Consider the following 24,192-nt stretch of genomic DNA (forward strand, 5'->3'; position numbering starts at 1 on the left):
ATAATAATTTTCGTATTAAAATTACTATATTACGTTAAGCGCGTACTTAGGATATATTACGCGTATTATATAATTAAGAAGTATACTATATCGTATAATTTCCCTTAAAAACATAATCCCGTTATGGTCGATTTTTTATATTTATAAAGCTAGAAAAAAACTACTATATAAAAAGTATATTTGTATAATATTCTAAAAGTTTTAGAATACTAAGCTATATACCGAACCCTCTAAGTACGAGTTCTATATATAAAAAAGAGACTTCTTTAAATATATTATTATATTAGGATAAATTTATATATTTGTTTTTTTATTTCTACTTTTACTAGTTACTCGGGCGATTCTCGATATTAGTTATACGGTATTAATATATAGTATTAGTAAATACTTATACTATCTCGTTAGACTATTTTTTTAGACTTTTTACCTTTTTAAACTTTCCCTCTTATAAAGTTTATAATTATAGATTAATAGCGATATTAGGCGCCCGACGCTACTACTTTATAAGCTACCTACTTAGTTAAGTTTGCTACCCTCTAGGTAATAGTAGCTTATAATAATATAATATTAAAAATGCCCTCGTTACTATTATTAAGTATAATACCGACCTTCTTATTACTAATATTTATTACGCTTTTAATTTCGACTCGTATATATATATATATTCGTTACCTCGTTTCTTTTATTAAAATTAAAAACGCGCTACTTCCCTTACTATTTATTATTATTACGCTATTACTATTACTATTAAATTATCTATTTTAAATATATATTATTAGAATACCGAGACGCTAACCTATTAATCTATAAGGATACCTTAAGGGCTAGAAGTTCGATCTTATAAATATTATACTAGAGGACCCCGAATTATAATAAGGTCGTTTTAAGGAATACGGATTAGATATTATTAACTTAAAGATCCGAAATACGTATATTAATATAAGTATTACCCTTATTAGTACCTAATTAATATAATATAATAACCTCGAAATACCTAACCAACTCCTAAGTATTATTAATACTTTAAAATCGCTATATAGGAGTAAATTAAAAAGGATTAAAAAGAAAAAACTAGCGCTATTAAAAAAAGTAGAAAGTAGGGGGTAGTTTTTAGCTATTTAGAGGGTAATTAATATATTATAGCGGCGGGGTCGTTAGTATTTAGTAACGGCTATAGCCGGCTATAGTTAGTTATAAAGTTTTATTAAGGTACGTAATAAAGATACTTAATATTAACCCTAATAGACTAGCTTACCTATAAAGGCGAAGATAGCCCCTAATAAGGCAGACCGGACCCTAAAAAGATAAATTTATATATAAATATTAAAAATAAAAATAGTTAGGGACTAGCTTATATTATAAAACGTTAAGGATATATAAGGATTCTTAGGATTTATTAATTTTTATTAATAATTGTTTAAAAACTATATTAATATAGTTAGACTTTTTAATAACTTAATATAAAAAAATACCTTATTTATTTAGGATCCTAAGTATAAAGAAGTATTTATTAAGGTTAAGAATATAGTCGTTTTTAAATTAGTTATTATAATTTTAGATTTTTAAAAACTTTTTAAAATTAAGATTAATACTTTAAACTTTACTATAAGAGTAGTCTTAGGATAACGAAATAAGTAAAAAAAGCTTTATTTATATTATTTCTATTTTAAAATATTTTACGGAGTAGATTTAAATTAGTAAATTTATAATAAAAAACTAATAGTAATTATCAAAGTATTTTAAAAATAGAGATTATAATTATTTAGAGCTAAATACGAAGTTATAGTTTATATAAACTATAAGAATTTTATAAATTTTATAATAAATAAGAATCTAAATAAATAATAAGTTAGATAGAGCGAATTCTTATTTAAATATAATTTCTAAATTATTTATTAAAAAGGTTTAAAAAATAGTAGAGTAGACGCTCTTAATAAAAGACCTAATTACGAAGTTATAGGTTTTAAAAAAACCTAAGTTATTTTTAAATAAGAAAGGACGGTAGCTTTATATTAATTATAAAGCTCTTTATAATAGCTAAAAAAATTAATATTAGCTTAACTAAAGAAATAATCCTCAAACTTATTATAAAAATTTATAGCATATTAGTATACGGTTATTAAGGAGTTACTAAAACTTAAAAACGGATTTATTAATATTATAATAGATCTGCTATACGTATTAAAATTACGGAAATAATTAAGGATTACGTAACTTATAAAAAAAGTAAGAATAGCCTATATAAACCTTATAACGAGCTATAATTATTATAATTACTAACGGAAATATAATAATTAATTATATAGGACTTTATTATTAAACTACTAAAGTTTAAAGAACTATTTATTAAAATATAGTATAATAATATCTTAGTTATAGTTAATTAACTTACTAAGTTTATATATTTTATTCTCTATAAAGAATTAAGTACTATTAAAGACCTAGTATATATATTTATTAAAATTATATTTTTAAATCATAGTTTACTAAATGAAATTACTTTTAATAAAAATAAGCTATTTATTTTAAAGTTTTAGAAATCCCTAATTTCGTAACTTAGTATAAATTATAAACTATTAATATTATTTTATTCATAAACTAATAAATAGATAAAAAGAATTAATTAAATCCTCGAAATATACTTTTATTATTATATAAATTACGACTAGGATAATTAAGTAGTACTTTTATTAATAGCCTAGTTCGTATATAATAATATAATTAATAAAACTATAAACAAATCCCCGTTTTACTTTAATTACGGATTTTAATTAATAATATATAAAAAAGTATAATAAAAACTATAAGCTATAAAGGCTATAGTAAATATAAATAAACTTAAGGAGATTTATAAATAAGACTTATTAAACCTCGAGTTTATATAATAGTATATAAAAAAAGCGTAAATAGATTAAAGATTAGAGAATTATTTTTAAAAAAGGGGGATAGCGTTTATTTCCTTTATTATAATATTAAAATAAAACGACTAAGTAATAAATTAAATTATAAAAAACTTAAACTTTTTAAGATTATTAAAAGAGTTTTACTAATTAATTACGAATTAAGATTACTAAATATAACATAATATTATCCCGTCTTTTATATCTTATTATTCGAACTTATATTAAGAGGTTTATATATAAAAAATTATATTATTATTAAACTAAACTAATTAGAGTACGAAATCGAACGAATTATTAATTATAAAGTTAAGAATAAAATATAAGAATTTTTAATTAAATAGAAAAACTATACATATAAAAAAAATATATAAGAACTTATTACGAACTTTTAAAACTTTTAGGAATCCTTTTTAAAATATTAAAATTAAAATTGAAATTAAAACTCTTAATTATTATAATATCTTAGTTAATTATTTTAGAAATATTACTAAACTACGCCTTTTATATAATAACTAACTTATTTTTATTAATAATATTAAGAGGATTAGGGATTACTTTTCTGTTTTTAAATACTATCCTTTTTTTTCAAACAAAAAACAATCTAATTTTAATAAAAACTAATCTATTTTAGCTTATATATAACGTAAAGCCTTTGCCCGTTTTTTTAAAAAAAGCTCTTTTATTTCTTTTTTCTTTTTTAACTTATTAGTTTTAAAAAAATAATCTATTATAAATATAATTAATATAAAAAATACTAAGAAAAAAAAAGAAACTTATAATTATATATAATATCAGTAGTTATATTATAAGAACGATTACGATATATATACTTATAATACTTTAATTTACTTTTTAATATCTTATATTTTTATTACGATAAATAATAAAATAAATAAAGTATTTCGATCTCGAATCCTTATTTTTTAATTTTAAAAATAAGCTTTAACTAACGATATATTAAAGATTTAGTAATTATTTTAATATTTTTAAAGGAATTACTTAACGAGCCCTAACCTAAGCTATAATAACTTATTTATAAGTTTATAAAAATAAACCCTTTAAAAAAAAGACCTAATATTATAACTTAATATATATAACTAAGACTAGGGCCCGCCCTATAAGCTTATAGCGGCTATAATATATTATATATATAAGAGTATAGGAATATAAGGTAACTCTTATAGAATAAAAGAACTATAAATAAGTTATATATAAATAAGAAGTAGTAATTATATAATAAAGTAATTATTATAATTATTTTAAGTAATTACTTATTAATATTTATTTAGTAATTACTTAATAAATAAGAGTAATTATTAATAAAGGATATATTTATAAGCGGATTTATATATAATATAAACTTAAGCTAAGCTTAAAAATAAACTTTCTATAGCTCTTTAGTAATTAATTTAGTATTAAATTTTATAATTATTTTTAGTTATTTTTATTAAGAACCCTTTTTAATAAGATTATAATTAATTATTAAAGCCTTACTTATTTTATAACTTATAGAGATAGCTTTAGGGAAGCTATTTACGACTACGATACTATTTACTTAGTACTCGTAGCCTTAACCTTTATTAATATACTTATTACGACTAGCTAGCTATAATATATATATTATAAGGACCCTACGATATATATAAGAGGGGGGCTTATTAATAAGCGTATTAATATAAACCTTATCCTTATTACTTAGTATAGCTATTACTTATATTAGTAATTAATATCCCTCGTTATTAAACCTACTACTATTATTATTATAACTACGGTCCTTAACTTACTTCTACTTAGCCCTAAGTATAATATTAAAATTAATATAATAAATATAGAGTTATTACTAAACGTCCGGGAACTGCTCGTTTAGTATAGCCTTTATTTATTTATTATAATTTATAATAATAATAATAGGGTAACGGACTAAGTATTAGTTTATAAGTTAGCGGATATTTACTAAGAAAAACTAGAAACCTTCTAGTTTCTCGTTATTAACAAGGCCGAATATAGTATTATAAATAGATTTAAAATAGGTTTATTTAGTAACTTAAAAAAGAGAGAGCTTAAAGCGATTAGTATTATAAGTATTATTAAAGTTAATTACTTTAAAGAATCGTTTTTATATTTAGAAATAATAAAGAAAGGTCTAGATAAGGTTAATAAGGCGGTTTAGCTCGTTATCTATCTATTTTATTATATATAGGATATCTCGCTTATTAAATAGCCTAATTAACGCTATAATTAGCGAGTATTCAGCTAGTTTTTCTTAGTTTATACGAGCCTTAGTATTATAAATATCTCGCTAAGTAAATAAGGACTTTAAGAACTATTTTTAAATAATAATACGTACGTTATATACCTAAATCCTAACTTATTAGTTTATAATTTTAATAATATTTTTAACTAGCTAGGTAAGCTTATAATAAAAAGGGTATATAAATACTTTAAGGCTAGGCTTATAATTATATTAGCTATATTAAAGATCTTTATATTATTATAATAACTACTATCCCTTAATCTTAGCTTTAGTAATTAACTTTTATTATAGTTATATTTTTAAGATTTTTATTATTTTAAACTTATACTATAGCTAGGCTTAGGATATTTATATTAGTTATATTAAAATATATACTAAATATTCTTCTTATTTTATTTATATTTATAATATTTTATAATACTAAAGCTATTAGCTTTAGTAAAAGTATTAACTTAATTAAAAAGAGTATTTATTATTAGCTCTAGGCCGCTAGGAATTAGTAAGTTTAGGGTTTTATTTAAAGGAGGGGAAGAGGATTTATTACTTTAAGTATAATAAAAAGCTACGGTTTAAAAAGATAATAAACTTAAAAAAGGGTTTTATTATAAAAGTAAATAGGGTAATAAGTTTATTTAAGAACCCTACGTTTTTTATTATAAACGGCTTTATTTATATTATTAAATAAGGCTAGTTTTTAACTTTTTATTAGTCTTAATGACTCGTATAATAAGCTAAAAATATTATTAAACTATTTTATAATAGGCTAAGTAGGTTATTAAAATTTATTAAAAAAAAAAGAGGGACTAGGCTTTAGTAATATTTAGGGGAGGGTAGTATACTAAGTAGTTTATATTCCTTTTAAAAAATAGTACGTAAAGTAGAGTATAAGCTATTTAAACCTTTTATTAAAAAAGGGAAAATTACGTACTAATAAGAATTAGAGAATAATAAAAAGCTAGAGAGTATTAGTTTTATTAAGGAATTTTTAATTAAAATAAAGGGTTAGTTCTATTTTAATATATCGGTATAAATAATAAAATAGTAATTACGTTTTTTATAATAGCTCGGGTAAAATATCGGTTATTAAGTTATTATATATATAGGGATTATTAACTTTATAGAACTAGCTAATATTAATATAGTTTTTATTTAAAATAAGAAATAATAGTATATTATTATTATCGGAGCGTTAGCGTTTTATAAAATAGCTTTAATTATTTAAGCTATTAAATTAAGCTTAGTAACGTAAGCTCGGTATATAAGCTATTAAAAAAGCTATTTTATAATATATAAACTAATATAGCTTTAAAAAAAAGAAAATATAAAACGCGTTAAGTTAATAATAGCTTTATAATAAAGCTCTCTTGAAGTATAATTATATAAAAGAGATTATAAAAAGGGATAGGTACTTTAAAAAAAAGTAATAAAATCTAAGTATATTGATAATAAATCTTTAGATTAATTAGAGGTAGAGAATGTTATACGTCCCTAAGAGCTATGCGTCCGTATTAATTCGTTATGCGTCCCTATTAATTCCCTAAAAAAAGCTAAGTATATTGCGCTTTATACTTAACTATTAATTAAAATAACTCCTAACTTATTATTACCTATTTAAAAAGCGAGTTATACTTATTTTAATATATATAAAAGCTTTTAATATTAGCTTATATAAGTAGCTAAATTTTATATTATATACTTCTTTTTATTAAAAATTAGGGGACTTTTTATATATTCTTTTATATTTATAATAGGAATTAATAAGGACGTATAACGAATTAATACGGATATATAGCTTTGAGGGATATATAATAAAAACGTATAGGATATAAAGAACTCTCGTAGTATAGTACTTTAAAAAAACCACTAATACTTATAAAGATAATATAAAATACCTCCTTTAATTAGGTTAATACGATTTTAATTAATAGAGCTATAATTAAAAAAAAGAGGATAGTATTAACTAGATTAAAAAAGTAAACTTCTTAACCGATTTATATTATTATGTTTAAAAATAAATTATCAAAAAAGCTTTAGTTCGATTTTAAAAAATATATATATAATTAAAGTAAAGATCCGCGCTACCGAGCTCCTATTTTTAATTAGGGCCCTTTTCTTATATTTATTTTAATTAGCTTTTTTATAAATCCTTATACTTAATTAGTTTTTAAAAAGATCGCTAAGACTAATTACTTTACCTTATTTTAATTATCCCCTAATTCTTTTTTCGATTTTTTATAAAAAGAAATTAATTTAAATTAATCCTAATTACTATATATAGTTAATTATATAGTGGTTTTTTTCTAGCTTTATAAGTATAAAAGATCGACCTTAACGGGATTATGTTTTTAAAAAGAATTATATAATATAAAATACTTTTTAATTATATAATATACGTAATATATCCTAAGTACGTACTTAACGTAATATAATAATTTCGATATAAAACCTGCTATTTAATTCGGAATAAGTAAGCTACTTTTTACGTAGTAATATATTATAACCTAATATATATAATTAAAACCAGGGCCCGCCTTATAGGCTTATAATAGCTATAATATACTATATATATAAGAATATAGGAATATAAAGTAACTCTTATAAAATAAAAAAACTATAAATAAGTTATATATAAATAAGAAGTAGTAATTATATAATAAGGTAATTATTATAATTACTCTAAGTAATTACTTATTAATATTTACTTAGTAATTACTTAATAAATAAAAGTAATTATTAATAAAGGATATATTTATAAATAAACTTATATATAGTATAAACTTAAGCTAGGCTTAAGGATAGACTTCTTATAGCTCTTTAGTAATTAACTTAATATTAAATTTTATAATCGCTTTTAGCTATTTTTACTAAGAACCCTTTTTAATAAGACTACGATTAATTACTAAAGCTTTATTTATTTTATAACTTATAAATATAGCTTTAGGAAAGTTATTTATAATTATAATACTATTTACTTAGTACTTATAGCCTTAACCTTTATTAATATACTTATTACAACTACTTAGTTATAATACTTTAATTACTCTTATTTAGTAAGTTTATTTTATAAAAGCCTAATTAAATAATACGAATATATTAATTATTAATAATAATAATACGGCATAGCTTATTAAAATAACTATACTTATTATTTAATAACTATATAATATAATACTTAAACTTAAAAATAAAAATAAATAATTTTATACTTAGCTTATAGCGCCCCGATCTCTTTTAATACTTAGAGCTAAGTACCCTAAATTAGAACTTTATAATAAGTCTTTAAATACTTTTTAAGGATTTCTTACTCAAACTAGAGCTTATTTATATTATTATAAAACTTTTTTTATTACTAAAGTTAATAAGGTTTATTATATAGCTTTATTTTTAAAAAAAAAATACCCTTATTTAGTTCGAACCCTCTATAAAAAACTATTTTAAAAACGAATATAATATTTAGAATAAAAATACTAAGAAGATTTTTAATAACTATAATAAGTTTAAAGAAAACTTAAAAAAACTTTTAATAACTTTAATAAAAAACGAATTACTAAATAAAAACTTACGACCCTTATATAAAAAGAGTTAGTTAGTAAGTATATATCTAAATTTAAATAAATTACTTCTAAACTTAATTAGGGTAACGAAGTACTTATAATAACTTTTTATTATAACCTAAAGAAAGAAGTTAAGGATAACTTCTCTTATTAAAACCGACTTAATAAACTTTATAATTATATTAATATAATAGTTAAAATTAATAATTAACTTTACGAATACCGCCTCGAATATAAAAAATAAAACGCTTAGAATAACCGATCTAAGCTTAATAATAAATATAAGTATAAACTAACGATTATTATAATAGGGTATTATAGCGGACTAATAAACCTTAGTATTATTAAAAAAAATAACCTCGCTAAAAAAAGGACTTTAAGTATTATAACTATAATAAGCTAAGATATATAACTAGAGATTATTAATAACCTAAGCGTATTTAATACTAACTTATTTTAAAAAAGCGAGCTAATATTATAAATAAAGAAATCCCCTACGAATAACTTTTATAAATAGCCTATTATAATAATACCTACTTTATTTACTAAAGTAATAAGGAATAAATAAGATAATACCTTAAATAACTTAAGAATAATAAACGATTTACTTTATTATTTATTAAAACCTTAATAATAATTAAAGAAAAGATACTTACTTATTAACCCTATATTTTTAAAAAGAATAATATTAAATACTTTACTATACTTTTTTAATTTTATAAAAATATAAAAAAGAAGGGTAAAACGGACCCTATTACGAAGAATATACTTAACCTCTTTAAAGGACGAATTAAATAAAAACTCCTAGCTAATATAAAAAAATAACTCCTTAAGTTTAAAAAAAGAGGACCTAATATAAAAAAGATTATAAGCGGCCTCGTATATATAATATAATAAAATAAAATAAATTAAAAATAACTTATTAAGTTTTAAAAAAAACTCGATTTAAAAAAATACTAACTAAGTCTATTTATATAATATAACGAGTAAATATTAATAAGAAATTTATTTATAAATTTAAGGAATAGCTTAAAAACCTCGTACGTAAAAATAAGATCGAAGTATTTAAAAAACTAACTCTTAACTTCGGAATTATTAATAAAAAAAATCGATTTTAAAATTAAAAAAGAAAATATTAAAATAAAAACTAGTTTTTTTTTTAATAAAATAAAATAACTTTATAATTCGGACGAACTCTATACTATTACTTAACGACGTACTTAAATAGAAACTCTTAATTATATTGAAAAAAAAGTATTAAATATATATAAAACTATTTATAGAACCTAAAGAAACAAGGTTATTAAAATATAATAACTAGGATATAAAAATCGAACTTAAAAAAGGGATATAACCCGGGTTCTATTTAATATACTTAATAAATTAAAAAGAATAAGAGTATTTTAATAAATTTATTAATAAAAAACTTAAAAAAGGATATGTTTAATTATCGAACTTTTTTATAAAATTCCCTTTATTTTTTATATTAAAAAAGGGAGGAAAACTAAAACTTATTATCGATTATAAAAGACTTAACGAAATTATAAAAAAGAATTATTATCTTTTATTACTTATTATTAAGCTTAGAGATTTATTTTATAAAGCTAATTAGTTTATTATTATAAACTTTAAAAAAGTATTTAACTAGATTCGAATTAAAAAAAGAAATAAATAAAAAATAGTATTTTAAACTTATAAAAGACTTTTTAAATACCTCGTTATACTTTTTAAACTTATTAATACTTTAATAACTTTTTAAATAATAATTAACTACGTACTCCGGGAGTACGTCGATATTTTATTATTATTTATATGAATAATATTCTTATTTTCTTTTTTAATTTTAAAATATATAAAAAGTATATTTATAAAGTATTTTAAAAACTTTAAAATACTAAGCTATATACTAAACCCTCTAAGTACGAGTTCTATATATAAAAAATAAACTTCTTTAAATATATTATTATATTAAAATAAAGTTATATATAAGTATTAAAAATAAAAGTAGTTAGGGACTAGTTTATATTATAAAACGTTAAAGATATATAAAGATTCTTAGGATTCGTTAATTTTTATTAACGAGTTTTTAAAAACTATATTAATATAGTTAGACTTTTTAATAACTTAATATAAAAAGATACCCTATTTATTTAGGATCCTAAGTATAAAGAAGTATTTATTAAAGTTAAGAATATAGTCGTTTTTAAACTAGTTATTATAATCTTAGACTTTTAAAAACTTTTTAAAATTAAAACTAATATTTTAAACTTTATTATAAAAATAGTTTTAAAATAACGAGATAAGTAAAAAAAGCTTTATTTATATTATTTTTATTTTAAAGTATTTTATAAAATAAAATAAAATTAGTAAATTTATAATAAAGAACTAATAATAATTATCGAAGTATTTTAAGAATAGAAACTATAGTTATTTAGAACTAAGTACGAAGTTATAGTTTATATAAACTATAAAGACTTTATAAACTTTATAATAAATAAGAATCTAAATAAATAATAAGTTAGATAGAATAAATTCTTATTTAAATATAATTTCTGAATTATTTATTAAAAAGGTTTAGAAAATAGTAGAGCGGATATTTTTAATAAAAAACTTAATTACGAAGTCGTAGTCTCTAAAGAAACCTAAGTTATTTTTAAATAAGAAAAGGATAATAGCCTTATATTAATTATAAAGCTCTTTATAATAATTAAAAAGACTAATACTAGCTTAATTAAAAAAATAACCCCTAAACTTATTATAAAAGTTTATAATATGTTAATATATAGTTATTAAAGAGTTATTAAAACTTAAAAACGAATTCGTTAGTATTATAATATATTTATTATACATACTAAAATTATAAAAGTAATTAAGGACTACGTAATTTATAAAAAAAAAAGAAAATAACTTATATAAACTTTATAGTGAGCTATAACTATTATAACTACTAATAGAAATATAGTAATCGATTATATAGGACTTTATTATTAAACTACTAAAGTTTAAGGAACTATTTATTAAAATATAGTATAATAATATTTTAGTTATAGTCGATCAACTTACTAAGTTCGTATACTTTATTCTTTATAAAAAATTAAATACTATAAAAGACTTAGTATATATATTTACTAAGGTTATACTTTCGAACTATAGTTTACTAAAAGATATTATTTTTAATAAAAATAAGCTATTTATTTTAAAGTTTTAGAAATCCCTAATTTTATAACTTAGTATAAACTATAAACTATCGATATTATTTTATTTATAAACCGATAAATAAATAAAAAGGATTAACTAGATCTTTAAAATATATTTTTATTATTATATAAATTATAATTAGGATAATTAAGTAGTACTTTTATTAATAGCCTAGTTCGTATATAATAGTATAGTTAATAAAAGTATAAGAAAATCCCCGTTTTATTTTAATTACGGATTCTAGTTAATAGTATATAGAAAAATATAATAAGGACTATAGGCTATAAAAACTATAATAAACGTAAGTAAACTTAAAGAGATTTATAAATAAACCTTACTAAACCTCGAGTTTATATAATAATGTATAAAAAAGGACGTAAATAAATTAAGAATTAGAAAACTATTTTTAAAAAAGGGGGATAGCGCTTATTTTCTTTTACTATAATATTAAAACGAAATAACTAAATAATATATTAAACTATAAAAGACTTAGACCTTTTAAAATTACTAAAAGAGTTTTATTAATTAATTACGAATTAAGATTACTAAATATAATATAATATTATCCTATTTTTTATATTTTATTACTCAAACTTATATTAAGAAGTTTATGTATAAAAAATTATATTATTATTAAACTAAACTAATTAAAGTATAAAATTAACGAATTATTAATTATAAAGTTAAGAATAAAATATAGGAATTCTTAATTAAATAGAAAAACTATAGATACGAAGAAAATATATAAAAACTTATTACGAACTTCTAGAACTCTTAAGAATCCTTTTTAAAATACTAAAATTAAAATTAAATTAGAACTCTTAGCTATTATAATATTTTAGTTAGATATTTTAAAGATATTACTAAACTACGCTTTTTATATAGTAACTAACTTATTTTCGTTAATAATATTAAGAGAATTAAGGATTACTTTCTCTTTTTAAATACTATCCTTTTTTTTTTAAAAAACGATCTAATTTTAATAAAAGCTAATTTCTTTTAGCTTATATATAACATAAGGCCCTTACCCGTTTTTTAAAAAAAAGCTTTTTTACTTCTTTTTTATATTCTAGCTTATTAATTTTAAATAGAAAATGACTTATTATAAATATAATTAATATAAAGAATACTAATAAGAAAAAAAAGAAACTTATAATTATATATAATATTAATAATTGCGTTATAAAAACGATTACGATATATATATTTATAATACTTTAATTTACTTTTTAGTATCTTATATTTTCGCCCTAATAAATAATAAAATAAGTAAAGTATTTTAATTTTGAATCCTCGCTCCTTAATTTTAAAAATAAGCTTTAACTAATAATATATTAAAAATTTAGTAAATATCTTAGTATTTTTAAAAAGAAATACTTAACGAGCCCTAACTTAAGCTATAACGACTTACTTATAAGTTTATAAAAATAAGACCTTTAAAAAGAAAACCTAATATTATAACTTAATATATATAACTAAAACTAAGGCCCGTTTTATAAGCTTATAGCGGCTATAGTATATTATATATATAAAAATATAAAAATATAAAATAACTTTTATAAAATAAAAGGACTATAAATAAGTTATATATAAATAAGAAATAGTAATTATATAATAAAGTAATTATTATAATTACTTTAAATAATTACTTATTAATATCTACTTAATAATTATTTAATAAATAAAAGTAATTATTAATAAAGGATATATTTATAAATAAACTTATATATAATACAAACTTAAGCTAGGCTTAAAAATAGACTTTTTATAGCTCTTTAGTAATTAACTTAATATTAAATTTTATAATCGCTTTTAGCTATTTTTATTAAAAACCCCTTTTAATAAAATTACGATTAATTACTAGAGCTTTACTTATGTTATAACTTATAAATATAGCTTTAAAAAGGCTATTTATAATTACGATACTATTTACTTAGTACTTATAGCCTTAACTTTTATTAATATACTTATTACGACTAGCTAGCTATAACATAGTACTAGTTAAAAAGGTTAATAATAAAAGTTAGTTATAATAGTTAATTATAATAATTAGCTATAATAATTAAAAACGGCCTTTTTTAACTATAGAAGTTCTAAACTTTAATAATATATAATTAATTATATTAAGCCCTTTACTTACTCTTTTTTTTATAATTACTTTTTTTATTCTTTTTATTTTTTTTATTTAGTTCTTATTCTATTCTTTTTTAATAATCTCCCAATTTTAACTTTTATTATTCTAATTCTTTTTAATTCTTTTTATTAATAATAGTATTTAAAAAATATAAATTAAAGTTATATATATAGCTTTTATAATTAAGTTAGTATATTAATTAACTTATTACTCTCTCGAACTCTTATTAATATTAGTTTATAATTTAGATAAACCTTATAACGTTATTCAATAACGTACTTAAATAGAAATTAATTATAAGGTATTATTTAGCGTTAATAATGTTAGTTTTAAAGAGAACGACGATAAATTATAATATAAATATATTTATTTATTTAAAAATAACTAAGCTATTTAGTTTTAAAAAATTAAAGAACGTAAGAAGGTTATAATAACTTTTTATACGAACGAAAATTACTCTCTACTTAGTTTTAAAACCCCTTTTTATAAAGAATTATTTTAAATAGAATACTTAAATAATAAATACTTTTAATATCTTATATCTAAGTAAAGTAATCGTTTTTATTTACGAAAATACGATAATAAAACTATTAAAAATATTTATATAGAAGATTAATTACTTAGTTAGACGTTATTAAGTTTTAATAATAGTAATAGAGTTATATTCGGACTAGACCTTAACTTCTTTATAAAGTGCTTTAATAGTAAATATATAAAATAAAAAAACTATAAATATAACTAATATTAAATTTATTATATTAAAAAAACTAAGGCTTAGAGAGAGTATTAAAAGAAATATAAATAAGAAACCTATTTAAGAAAATAAATAATAAAAAACTAAAAAAGCTAATTATAAAGAAAAAATAAAAAATAAAAATAAAAAAGAAGTTCTTATATATAACTATATAATATAATAACGTATACTTATAAGTTAATTTTAATATTTATAAATAAAAATTAAATATTATAATTAATAATAATATATAAGAAATTTGTATTTTATTAAGAATAGTAAATAAACTTAAGTTATTATAGGTATATAAAAATAAACTATACTAATTATAAATAATAAAAAGAGAATAAGTTAATTATAACTATAAATATATTAATTAAAAACCCGTATATTTCTTAATATATATTAATAATTAATAAAAATAATTATAATATAATATTATAAAGATTGGAAATATTAATATTATTTTAGGACTTTCGTAATTATAAAAATATAACTTATAAATAGCCCCCTAACAAAGCAATCCGCCGGGGCCGTACTATGTATTACGTATTAGGGAAAACTAAGTATATTACGCTCTATACTTAATTACTAATTAAAATAGTTAACTAACTTAACTATTATCTTCTTTTTATTAATAGCTCTTAACCTTCCCCTACCTATCTAAAGGGCGAGCTATACTTACTTTAATATATATAAGACCTCTTAGTACTAGCCCACGTAAATAACTAAATTTTATATTATATACTCTTTTTTATTAAAGGTTAAGGGGCTCTTTATATATTCCCTTATATTTATAATATAACTTATATTAAAAGGACTTTTAGCTTTATAAAGTATAATTTCTAAGTTAGTATTAATATATTAAATCTTAACGTCCGTATTAGCCCGGCTATTTATAATATTCGTATTATTACTTAACTAAATTCCGTATTATTAAAAAGTACTTTACTAATTTTTAGGCATATTTACGTTAATTACGATAGCTATAGCGTCGAGCTAGCCGAAGAGGGCGCTTAGCCCGAGAGGAGTAGACTTATTAACGGGCATCTTTAGCTTATTAATTATTAACTATATACTAAGAGAGTAGGTTCTCGTCGAGGTAGTATTTTAACTAGCTAACCTCTTAACTAATTATCTAACTAGCTATCTAGGTAGTAGTTTATATATTAATAGGTTTATTTAGTAGATTGATTTAGTAAATTTATTTAGTTTAAATAGAGAGTAGTTTTAGGTAATATTAGAAGTAATAAGGATAAAAAGAATCTTTACGAGCTTTATAAATATTAGCCTATTTAGCCCTTTTTTTAAAAACCTCTATATCGCTATTAAAGTTTAGAACCTCTATAGTTAAGGGCTGTTTCTAACTATTACGGCCGACTATTATAGCTAATTATTACGGCCGACCTCTATTATTAACTTTTCTAGCTGGCGCTACTACGTAAGTATATTACTTAGCCTATCGTTAGTAAGTAGCTAAAGAGGGTAGCTTACCTATCCCGAATTATATAGTAATTTTCGTATTAAAATTACTATATTATATTAAGCGCGTACTTAGGGTATATTATATATATTATATAATTAAAAAGTATACTATATCGTATAATTTCTTTTAAAAGCGTAATCTTATTAAGGTCGATCTTTTGCGCCTATAAAGCCGGAAAAAAACCACTACATAACTTATAAATAAATTAGATTATTAACTAGATCCTTTAGGAAAATTTAATTACTAAACGACTTAAAAAGAAAAATTTAACCGGATTTTTAAAAACTTTTAAAAAACGAGAATAAATATAATATATAGCTTTAATTAAAATAATAAAAAGTTATAAAAGGTTTATAACTAATACTAATAATTAGGGATCGTAATAATTTTAAACTATATTTAAGGAATATTAAATATATATAAAACTATTTATAAAACTTAAAGAAATAGAATTATTAAAGTATAATAACTAAGATATAAAAATTAAATTTAAAAAAAAGAACGTAACTTAAGTTCTATTTAATATATTTAATAAATTAAAAAGAATAAGAGTACTTTAATAAATATATTAATAAGAAACTTAAAAAAGGATATATTTAACTATTAAATTCTTTTATAAAATTCCCCTTATTCTTTATATTGAAAAAAAAGGGGGAAATTAAGACCTATTATTAATTATAAAAAACTTAATAAAATTATAAGAAAGAATTACTATCTCTTATTACTTATTACTAAGCTTAGAGATTTATTTTATAAAACTAACTAGTTTATTATTCTAAATTTTAAAGAAGTATTTAACTAAATTCGAATTAAAAAAGGAGATAAATAGAAAATAGTATTCTAAACTTATAAAGAACTTTTTAAATACTTTATTATACCCTTTAAACTTATTAATACTTTAATAACTTTTTAAATAATAGTTAATTACGTATTTTAAAAGTATATTAAGATTTTTATTATTATTTATATTAATAATATTCTTATCTTCTCCCCTAATTTTAAAATATATAAAAAGTATATTTATATAGTATTTTAAAACCCCCCGACGGAGTAATCCGCCGGGGCCGTACTATATATTACGTATTAAAAAAAACTAGGTATATTACGCTCTATACCTAATTACTAATTAAAATAGTAGTTAATTAACTTAACTATTTTTTTTTTTATTAATAGCTCTTAACTTTCCCCCGCAATCCTCTAAGTTCTAACTATCTAAAGAGCGAGCTATACTTATTTTAATATATATAAGACCTCTTAGTACTAGCTTATATAAGTAGCTAGATCTTATATTATATACTCTTTTTTATTAAAAATTAAGGGGCCCCTTATATATTCTTTTATATTTATAATATAGCTTATATTAAAGGGATTTTTAGTTTTATAAAGTATAATTTCTAAGTTAATATTAATATATTAAATCTTAATATTTATATTAGCCCGGCTATTTATAGTATTCGTATTATTACTTAACTAAATTTTATATTACTAAAAAGTACTTCGCTAATCCTTAGGTATATTTACGTTAGTTATAATAATTATAGTATTAAGCTAGCTAAAGAGGGCGCCTAGCCCGAGAGGGGTAGACTTATTAATAAGTATTTTTAAAATAGGTTCTCGTTAAGTAGTAGTTTATATATTAATAGGTTTATTTAATAAATTTATTTAGTAAATTTATTTAGTTTAAATAGAGAGTAGCTTTAGGCGATATTAAAGGCGATAAAGACAAAAAAATCTTTATAAGCTTTAGTACGAATAGTAAATATTAGCCTATTTAGCCTTTTTTTTAAAAAAACTTTTACGTTATTATTAAAGTTTAGAACCTTTGCGATTAAAAAAGGCTACCTCTAACTATTACGGCTAATTATTATAGTTAACTATTATAGCTAACTTTTACTATCGACCTTTCTAACTAGCGCCGCTACGTAAAGGGTAGCTTACTTATCCTAAATTATATAGCAGTTTTCGTATTAAAATTATTATATTACGTTAAGTACGTACTTAGGGTATATTACGCGTATTATATAGTTAAAAAGTATATTGTATTATATAATTTCTTTTAAAAACGTAATCCCGTTAAGGTCGATCTTTTGCGCCTATAAAGCTAGAAAAAAACTACTATATAATATTTTAAAAACTTTAAAATACTAAGTTATATACCAAATCTTCTAAATACGAGTTTTATATATAAAAAGTAGACTTTTTTAAATATATTATTATACTAAAATAAATCTATATATAAGTATTAAAAATAAAAATAGTTAAGGACTAGTTTATATTATAAAACGTTAAGAACGTATAAGGATTCTTAGGATTTATTAATTTTTATTAATAATTCCTTAAGGATTATATTAATATAATTAGACCTTTTAATAACTTAATATAAAAGGATACCCTATTTATTTAGGATCCTAAGTATAAAAAAGTATTTATTAAAATTAAAAATATAGTTATTTCTAAACTAGTTATTATAATTTTAAACCCCTAAAAACCTTTTAAAACTAAGACTAATACTTTAGATTCTATTATAAAAGCAGTTTTAAAATAATAAAATAAATAAAAAAAGCTTTATTTATATTATTTCTATTTTAAAGTATTTTATAAAATAGAATTAAATTAGTAGATTTATAATAAAGAACTAATAACAATTATCGAAGTATTTTAAAAATAAAGATTATAATTATTTAAAACTAAGTACGAAGTTATAGTTTATATAAACTATAAAAATTTTATAAACGTTATAATAAATAAGAACCTAAATAAATCATAAGTTAAATAGAGCGAATTCCTATTTAAATATAATTTTAAATTATTTATTAAAAAGGTTTAAAAAATAATAGAATAGACGTTCTTAATAAAAGACTTAATTACGAAGTTACGGTTTTTGAAAAAACCTAAGTTATTTTTAAATAAAAAATGAATAGTAGCCTCGTATTAATTATAAGACTTTTTATAATAATTAAAAAGATTAATACTAGCTTAATTAAAAACATAACCCCTAAGCTTATTATAAAACTTTATAATATATTAGTATATAACTGTTAAAGAATTATTAAAACGTAAAAACGGATTTATTAATATTATAATAAATCCGTTATACGTATTAAAATTACGGAAGTAATTAAGGATTATATAACTTATAAAAAAAATAAGAATAGCTTCTATAAACTATATAAAGAGCTATAATTATTATAATTACTAATAGAAATATAGTAATTAATTATATAGAACTTTATTATTAAACTACTAAAGTTTAAAGAACTATTTATTAAAATATAGTCCGATAGTATTTTAATTATTTATTTTTTATTTCTACCTTTACTAACTACTCGGGCGATTTTTAATATCGTTTATATAATATTAATATACGGTATTAGTAAATACTTATACTATCTCGCTAAACTATTTTCTTTGGATTTTCTAACTTTTTAACTTTCCTTCTTATAAAGTTTATAACTATAGATTATTAATAGTAATAATAAGCGCTACTACTTTATAAGCCTACTACGTACTTAACTAAGTTAGCTACCCTTCTAAATAATAATAGCTTATAACGGTAGTATTAGAAATACCCTCGTTACCGTCGTTAAGAATAATACCGACCTTTATAAGCACGATATCTACCCTAGTACTTTTAACTTTACTTATATATATATATATTCGTTACCTTATTTCCTTTATTAAAATCAAAAAACGCTACTTCCCTCGCTATTTATCGCTATTATACTATTACTATTATACTATTACTATTACTATTACGCTATTACTATTATTATTACTATTTAACTATCTACCTTAAGCATACTTTATTAAAATACTAAGACGCTACTAATAACTCGTCGACCCTTAGGGCTTCTTTAATAGCTAAAAGTTATTTAATCCTATAAGTATTATACTAAACGACCCCGAGCTATAAAGAGACCGCCTTAATAAATACTATATTAGTAATATCGACTTATAAAAGACGGATAGATATATTATAATAAGCGTCGCCCTTATTAATACCTTTTTAATATAATATAATAATATAAATAAGCCTAGACTTAATAATATAATTAAGAGCTTAAAAAGAGCGTAGGCGAGCATATTAAATAAAAATAGTAATAAGAAGAGGTTATTATTAAATAAAATAAAGAGAGAAAGTAAGGGGTAGTATTCGGCTATTAAAAGGGTAATTAATATATTATAATAGGATTGTTAATATCTACGGCCGGCTATTATTAATTATAAAGTTTATTACGTAATAAAAACTTAATATTAACTTTAATAAACTAGCTTACTTATGAAGGCGAAGATGGCCCTTAATGAGGCGGACCGGACCCTAAAGGGGTATTTTAATTATAATTAACTAACTTATTAAGTTTACTTATTTTATTTTTTATAAAGAATTTAATATTATAAAAGACCTAATATACGTATTTACTAAGGTTATATTTTTAAATTATAGTTTACTAAAAGAAATTATTTTTAATAAAAATAAGCTATTTATTTTAAAGTTTTAAAAATCTCTAATTTCGTAACTTAATATAAACTATAAGTTATTAATATTATTTTATTTATAAACTAATAAATAGATATAAAGGATTAACTAAATCCTCGAAATATACTTTTAATATTATATAAATTATAACTAAGATAATTAAGTAGCGCTTTTATTAATAACTAAGTTCGTATATAATAATATAATTAATAAAAATATAAAAGAATTTCTCCTTTATTTTAACTACGGATTCTAACTAATAATATATAAGAAAGTATAATAAAAATTATAAACTATAAGAGTTATAATAAATAAAAATAAACTTAAGAAGATTTATAAGTAAATATTAATAAACTTCAAGTTCATATAATAATATATATAAAAAAATACGAATAAATTAAAGGTTAAAAAACTATTTTTAAAAAAGGGGGATAGTACTTATTCTTTTTATTATAATATTAAAACGAAACGACTAAGTAATAAGTTAAATTATAAAAAGCTTAAACTCTTTAAAATTATTAAAAAAGTCTTATTAATTAATTATAAATTAAGATTATTAAATATAATACGATATTATCCTATTTTTTATATTTTATTATTTAAACTTATACTAAGAGGTTTATATATAAGAAATTATATTATTATTAAACTAAATTAATTAGAATATAAAATCGAACGGATTATTAACTATAGAGTTAAGAATAAAATACGAGAATTTCTAATTAAATAAAAAAACTACGGATATAAAAAAAATATAAGAACTTATTATAAACTTCTAAAGCTTTTAAAAATCCTTTTTAAAATATTAAAGTTAAAATTAAAACTAAAACTTTTAGTTATTATAATATCTTAATTAATTGTTTTTAAAGTATTATTAAATTATACTTCTTGCGTAGTAATTAACTTATTTTCGTTAATAATATTAAAAAGATTAATAATTACTTTCCCTTTTTTAAATACTATCCTTTTTTTTAAAAGAAAAACGATTTAATTTTAATAAAGATTAGTTTATTTTAGTTTGGATATAATATAAAGCTTTTGTTTATTTTTAAAAAAAGAGCTTTTTTATTTCTTTTCTATATTTTAACTTATTAGTTTTAAATTAAAAACGATTTATTATAAATATAGTTAATATAAAGAATATTAATGAAAAAAAGAAATTTATAATTATATATAGTATTAGTAATCGCATTATAAAAATAACTACGACGTATATATTTATAGTATTTTAATTTACTCTTTAATATTTTATATTTTCGCTCCGATAAATAATAAAATAAATAAAGTATTTTAACTTCGAATCCTTACTTTTTAATTTTAAAAAATAAGCCTTAATTAATAATATATTAAAAATTTAGTAAATATTTTAGTATTTTTAAAAAAACTACTTAACGGACCCTAACCTAAGCTAAGACGACTTATTTATAAGTTTCTTAAAATAAGACTTTTAAAAAAAAAGACTTAATATTATAACTTAATATATATAACTAAAACTAAGGCCCGCTCCGTAAGCTTATAATAATTATAATATATTATATATATAGAAATATAAGAATATAAAATAACTTTTATAAAATAAAGAAATTATAAATAAGTTATATATAAATAAGAAGTAGTAATTATATAATAAAGTAATTATTATAATTACTTTAAGTAATTACTTATTAATATTTACTAAGTAATTACTTAACAAATAAGAGTAATTATTAATAAAAATATATTTATAAATAGACTTATATATAATATAAACTTAAGCCGAACTTAAGAATAGACTTCTATAACTTCTTTAGTAATTAACTTAATATTAAATTTTATAATTACTTTTAGCTATTTTTATTAAAAATCCTTTTTAATAAGATTATAATTAATTACTAAAGCCTTACTTACTTTACGATTTATAAATATAGTTTTAGGGAAACTATTTATAATTATAATATTACTTACGTAATATTCATAACCTTAACCTTTATTAATATACTTATTATAATTAGCTAGCCGTAATACTTAAATTATAATTATATAAAAAATTTATAAAAAAAGATAAGTATTTTAAAAAAAAGTAATAAAATCTAAGTATATTAATAATAAATTTTTAAATTAATTAGAAATAGAAAATTTTAAATATCCTTAAGAGCTATACGTCCATATTAATTCTTATTATTATAATAAATAATATAAATAAAACTATATATATATACATATATATATATTATTATTATTATTATTATTTATTATAATAACAAGAGTATATATTATCATAAAATATTAATATTATAATTATAAATAGTAAATTATATTAAATATATAATTATATAATAAGCTTATAATTTATTAAAATAAGTTAATAATTTATTATTTTATTATTTATATATTAATTTATATTTATAAATATTATAGAAATTAGAAAGGTAGAAATATTTAAGAAATATTTAAAAAATATTAAGGAAATATTTAAAACATGTTAAGGAAATATTTAGGAAATATTTAATATATATTAAAGAAATCTTTAGGAAATTTTTAGGAAATTTCTAAGAAACGTTTAGGAAACCTTTCAGAAATTTTTAAGAAATTATTAGGAAATATTTATAATTAACATATTATCTACTTAGTATTTATAGCCTTAACCTCTATTTATATATTTATTATAAATATTTATTCATAATATTACGGCATTTTTAATTTATATAGTACTACTTTAAAAAGGTAAGTAAAATATTTCTATTTTAATAAACTCTTTACTTATAAACTTCTCTAAACTAATTATTCCCTATTATTCCTTAACCCTTAATTATACTTTTTACTTATTTATATTTTTAATAAAAATATAAGTAAAAATAGCGGTTTTTTTTTTTAAATTTATCTTATTATCGTTAGAATTATTAATAGGGGTAGGCTAAACCGGCTTACCCTTAATTACTTTATTATTCCGGCCTATTTACTTAAGGGTTTTAAAGATTTTTAAAAATAATTAATATTAAGTATAATAATATATAAGTATTAATAAAGTAACTTATTAAAAATATCTTTATTTAGTATAAGTTTAAAATAATAATATTTATAAAATATTAAAGAAGTCGGCTTATATATATTAGGGAGAGGGTAAGTTATAAAATCTAATTAAAAAGAGCGTTAATTAAGGAATAAATTATACTTATTATAGTTAATAATATCCTACGATTTATAAACTTTATAACTCTCCTCGGGGCCGAGCTTAACGTTTATTTTTATCTAGGCGACGTTTTATTAAAAATAATTAGTTTTATAAACTAAAAATATTTCGAAAATATTTCTATTTATAGTACTATCCTTTTTAAAAAAGATAATAAATAATATTTTATTATTTATAATAGCCTTAGGCTTTTAAAAAGTATTTAAGGGCGTATTTTAGCCCTTTATAAATAATATTATTCTAATATAATATTTTATAAAAAACTATTAATAAGGCTAAAAATA

The 24,192-nt window shown here is 19.1% G+C and overlaps 2 protein-coding genes across 2 annotated transcripts; both read left to right on the plus strand.

Moving 5' to 3' along the window:
• Nucleotides 1-20,611: 20,611 nt before the first annotated feature.
• On the plus strand, nucleotides 20,612-20,761 carry CLUP02_14177 (uncharacterized protein; the record flags this gene model as incomplete). Its single annotated transcript, XM_049293109.1, has 1 exon — nucleotides 20,612-20,761. A coding segment is annotated over one exon (150 nt), but the record flags the coding sequence as incomplete, so codon positions are not given.
• A 453-nt stretch (nucleotides 20,762-21,214) lies between these two features.
• CLUP02_14178 (uncharacterized protein) lies at nucleotides 21,215-21,397 on the plus strand (the record flags this gene model as incomplete). The annotated part of the gene is made up of 1 exon (XM_049293110.1): nucleotides 21,215-21,397. A coding segment is annotated over one exon (183 nt), but the record flags the coding sequence as incomplete, so codon positions are not given.
• Nucleotides 21,398-24,192: the final 2,795 nt, after the last annotated feature.

The sequence above is a fragment of the Colletotrichum lupini genome, chromosome 7 (genome assembly GCF_023278565.1).
Source record: "Colletotrichum lupini chromosome 7, complete sequence".
In the NCBI taxonomy this organism is placed as follows: domain Eukaryota; kingdom Fungi; phylum Ascomycota; class Sordariomycetes; order Glomerellales; family Glomerellaceae; genus Colletotrichum; species Colletotrichum lupini.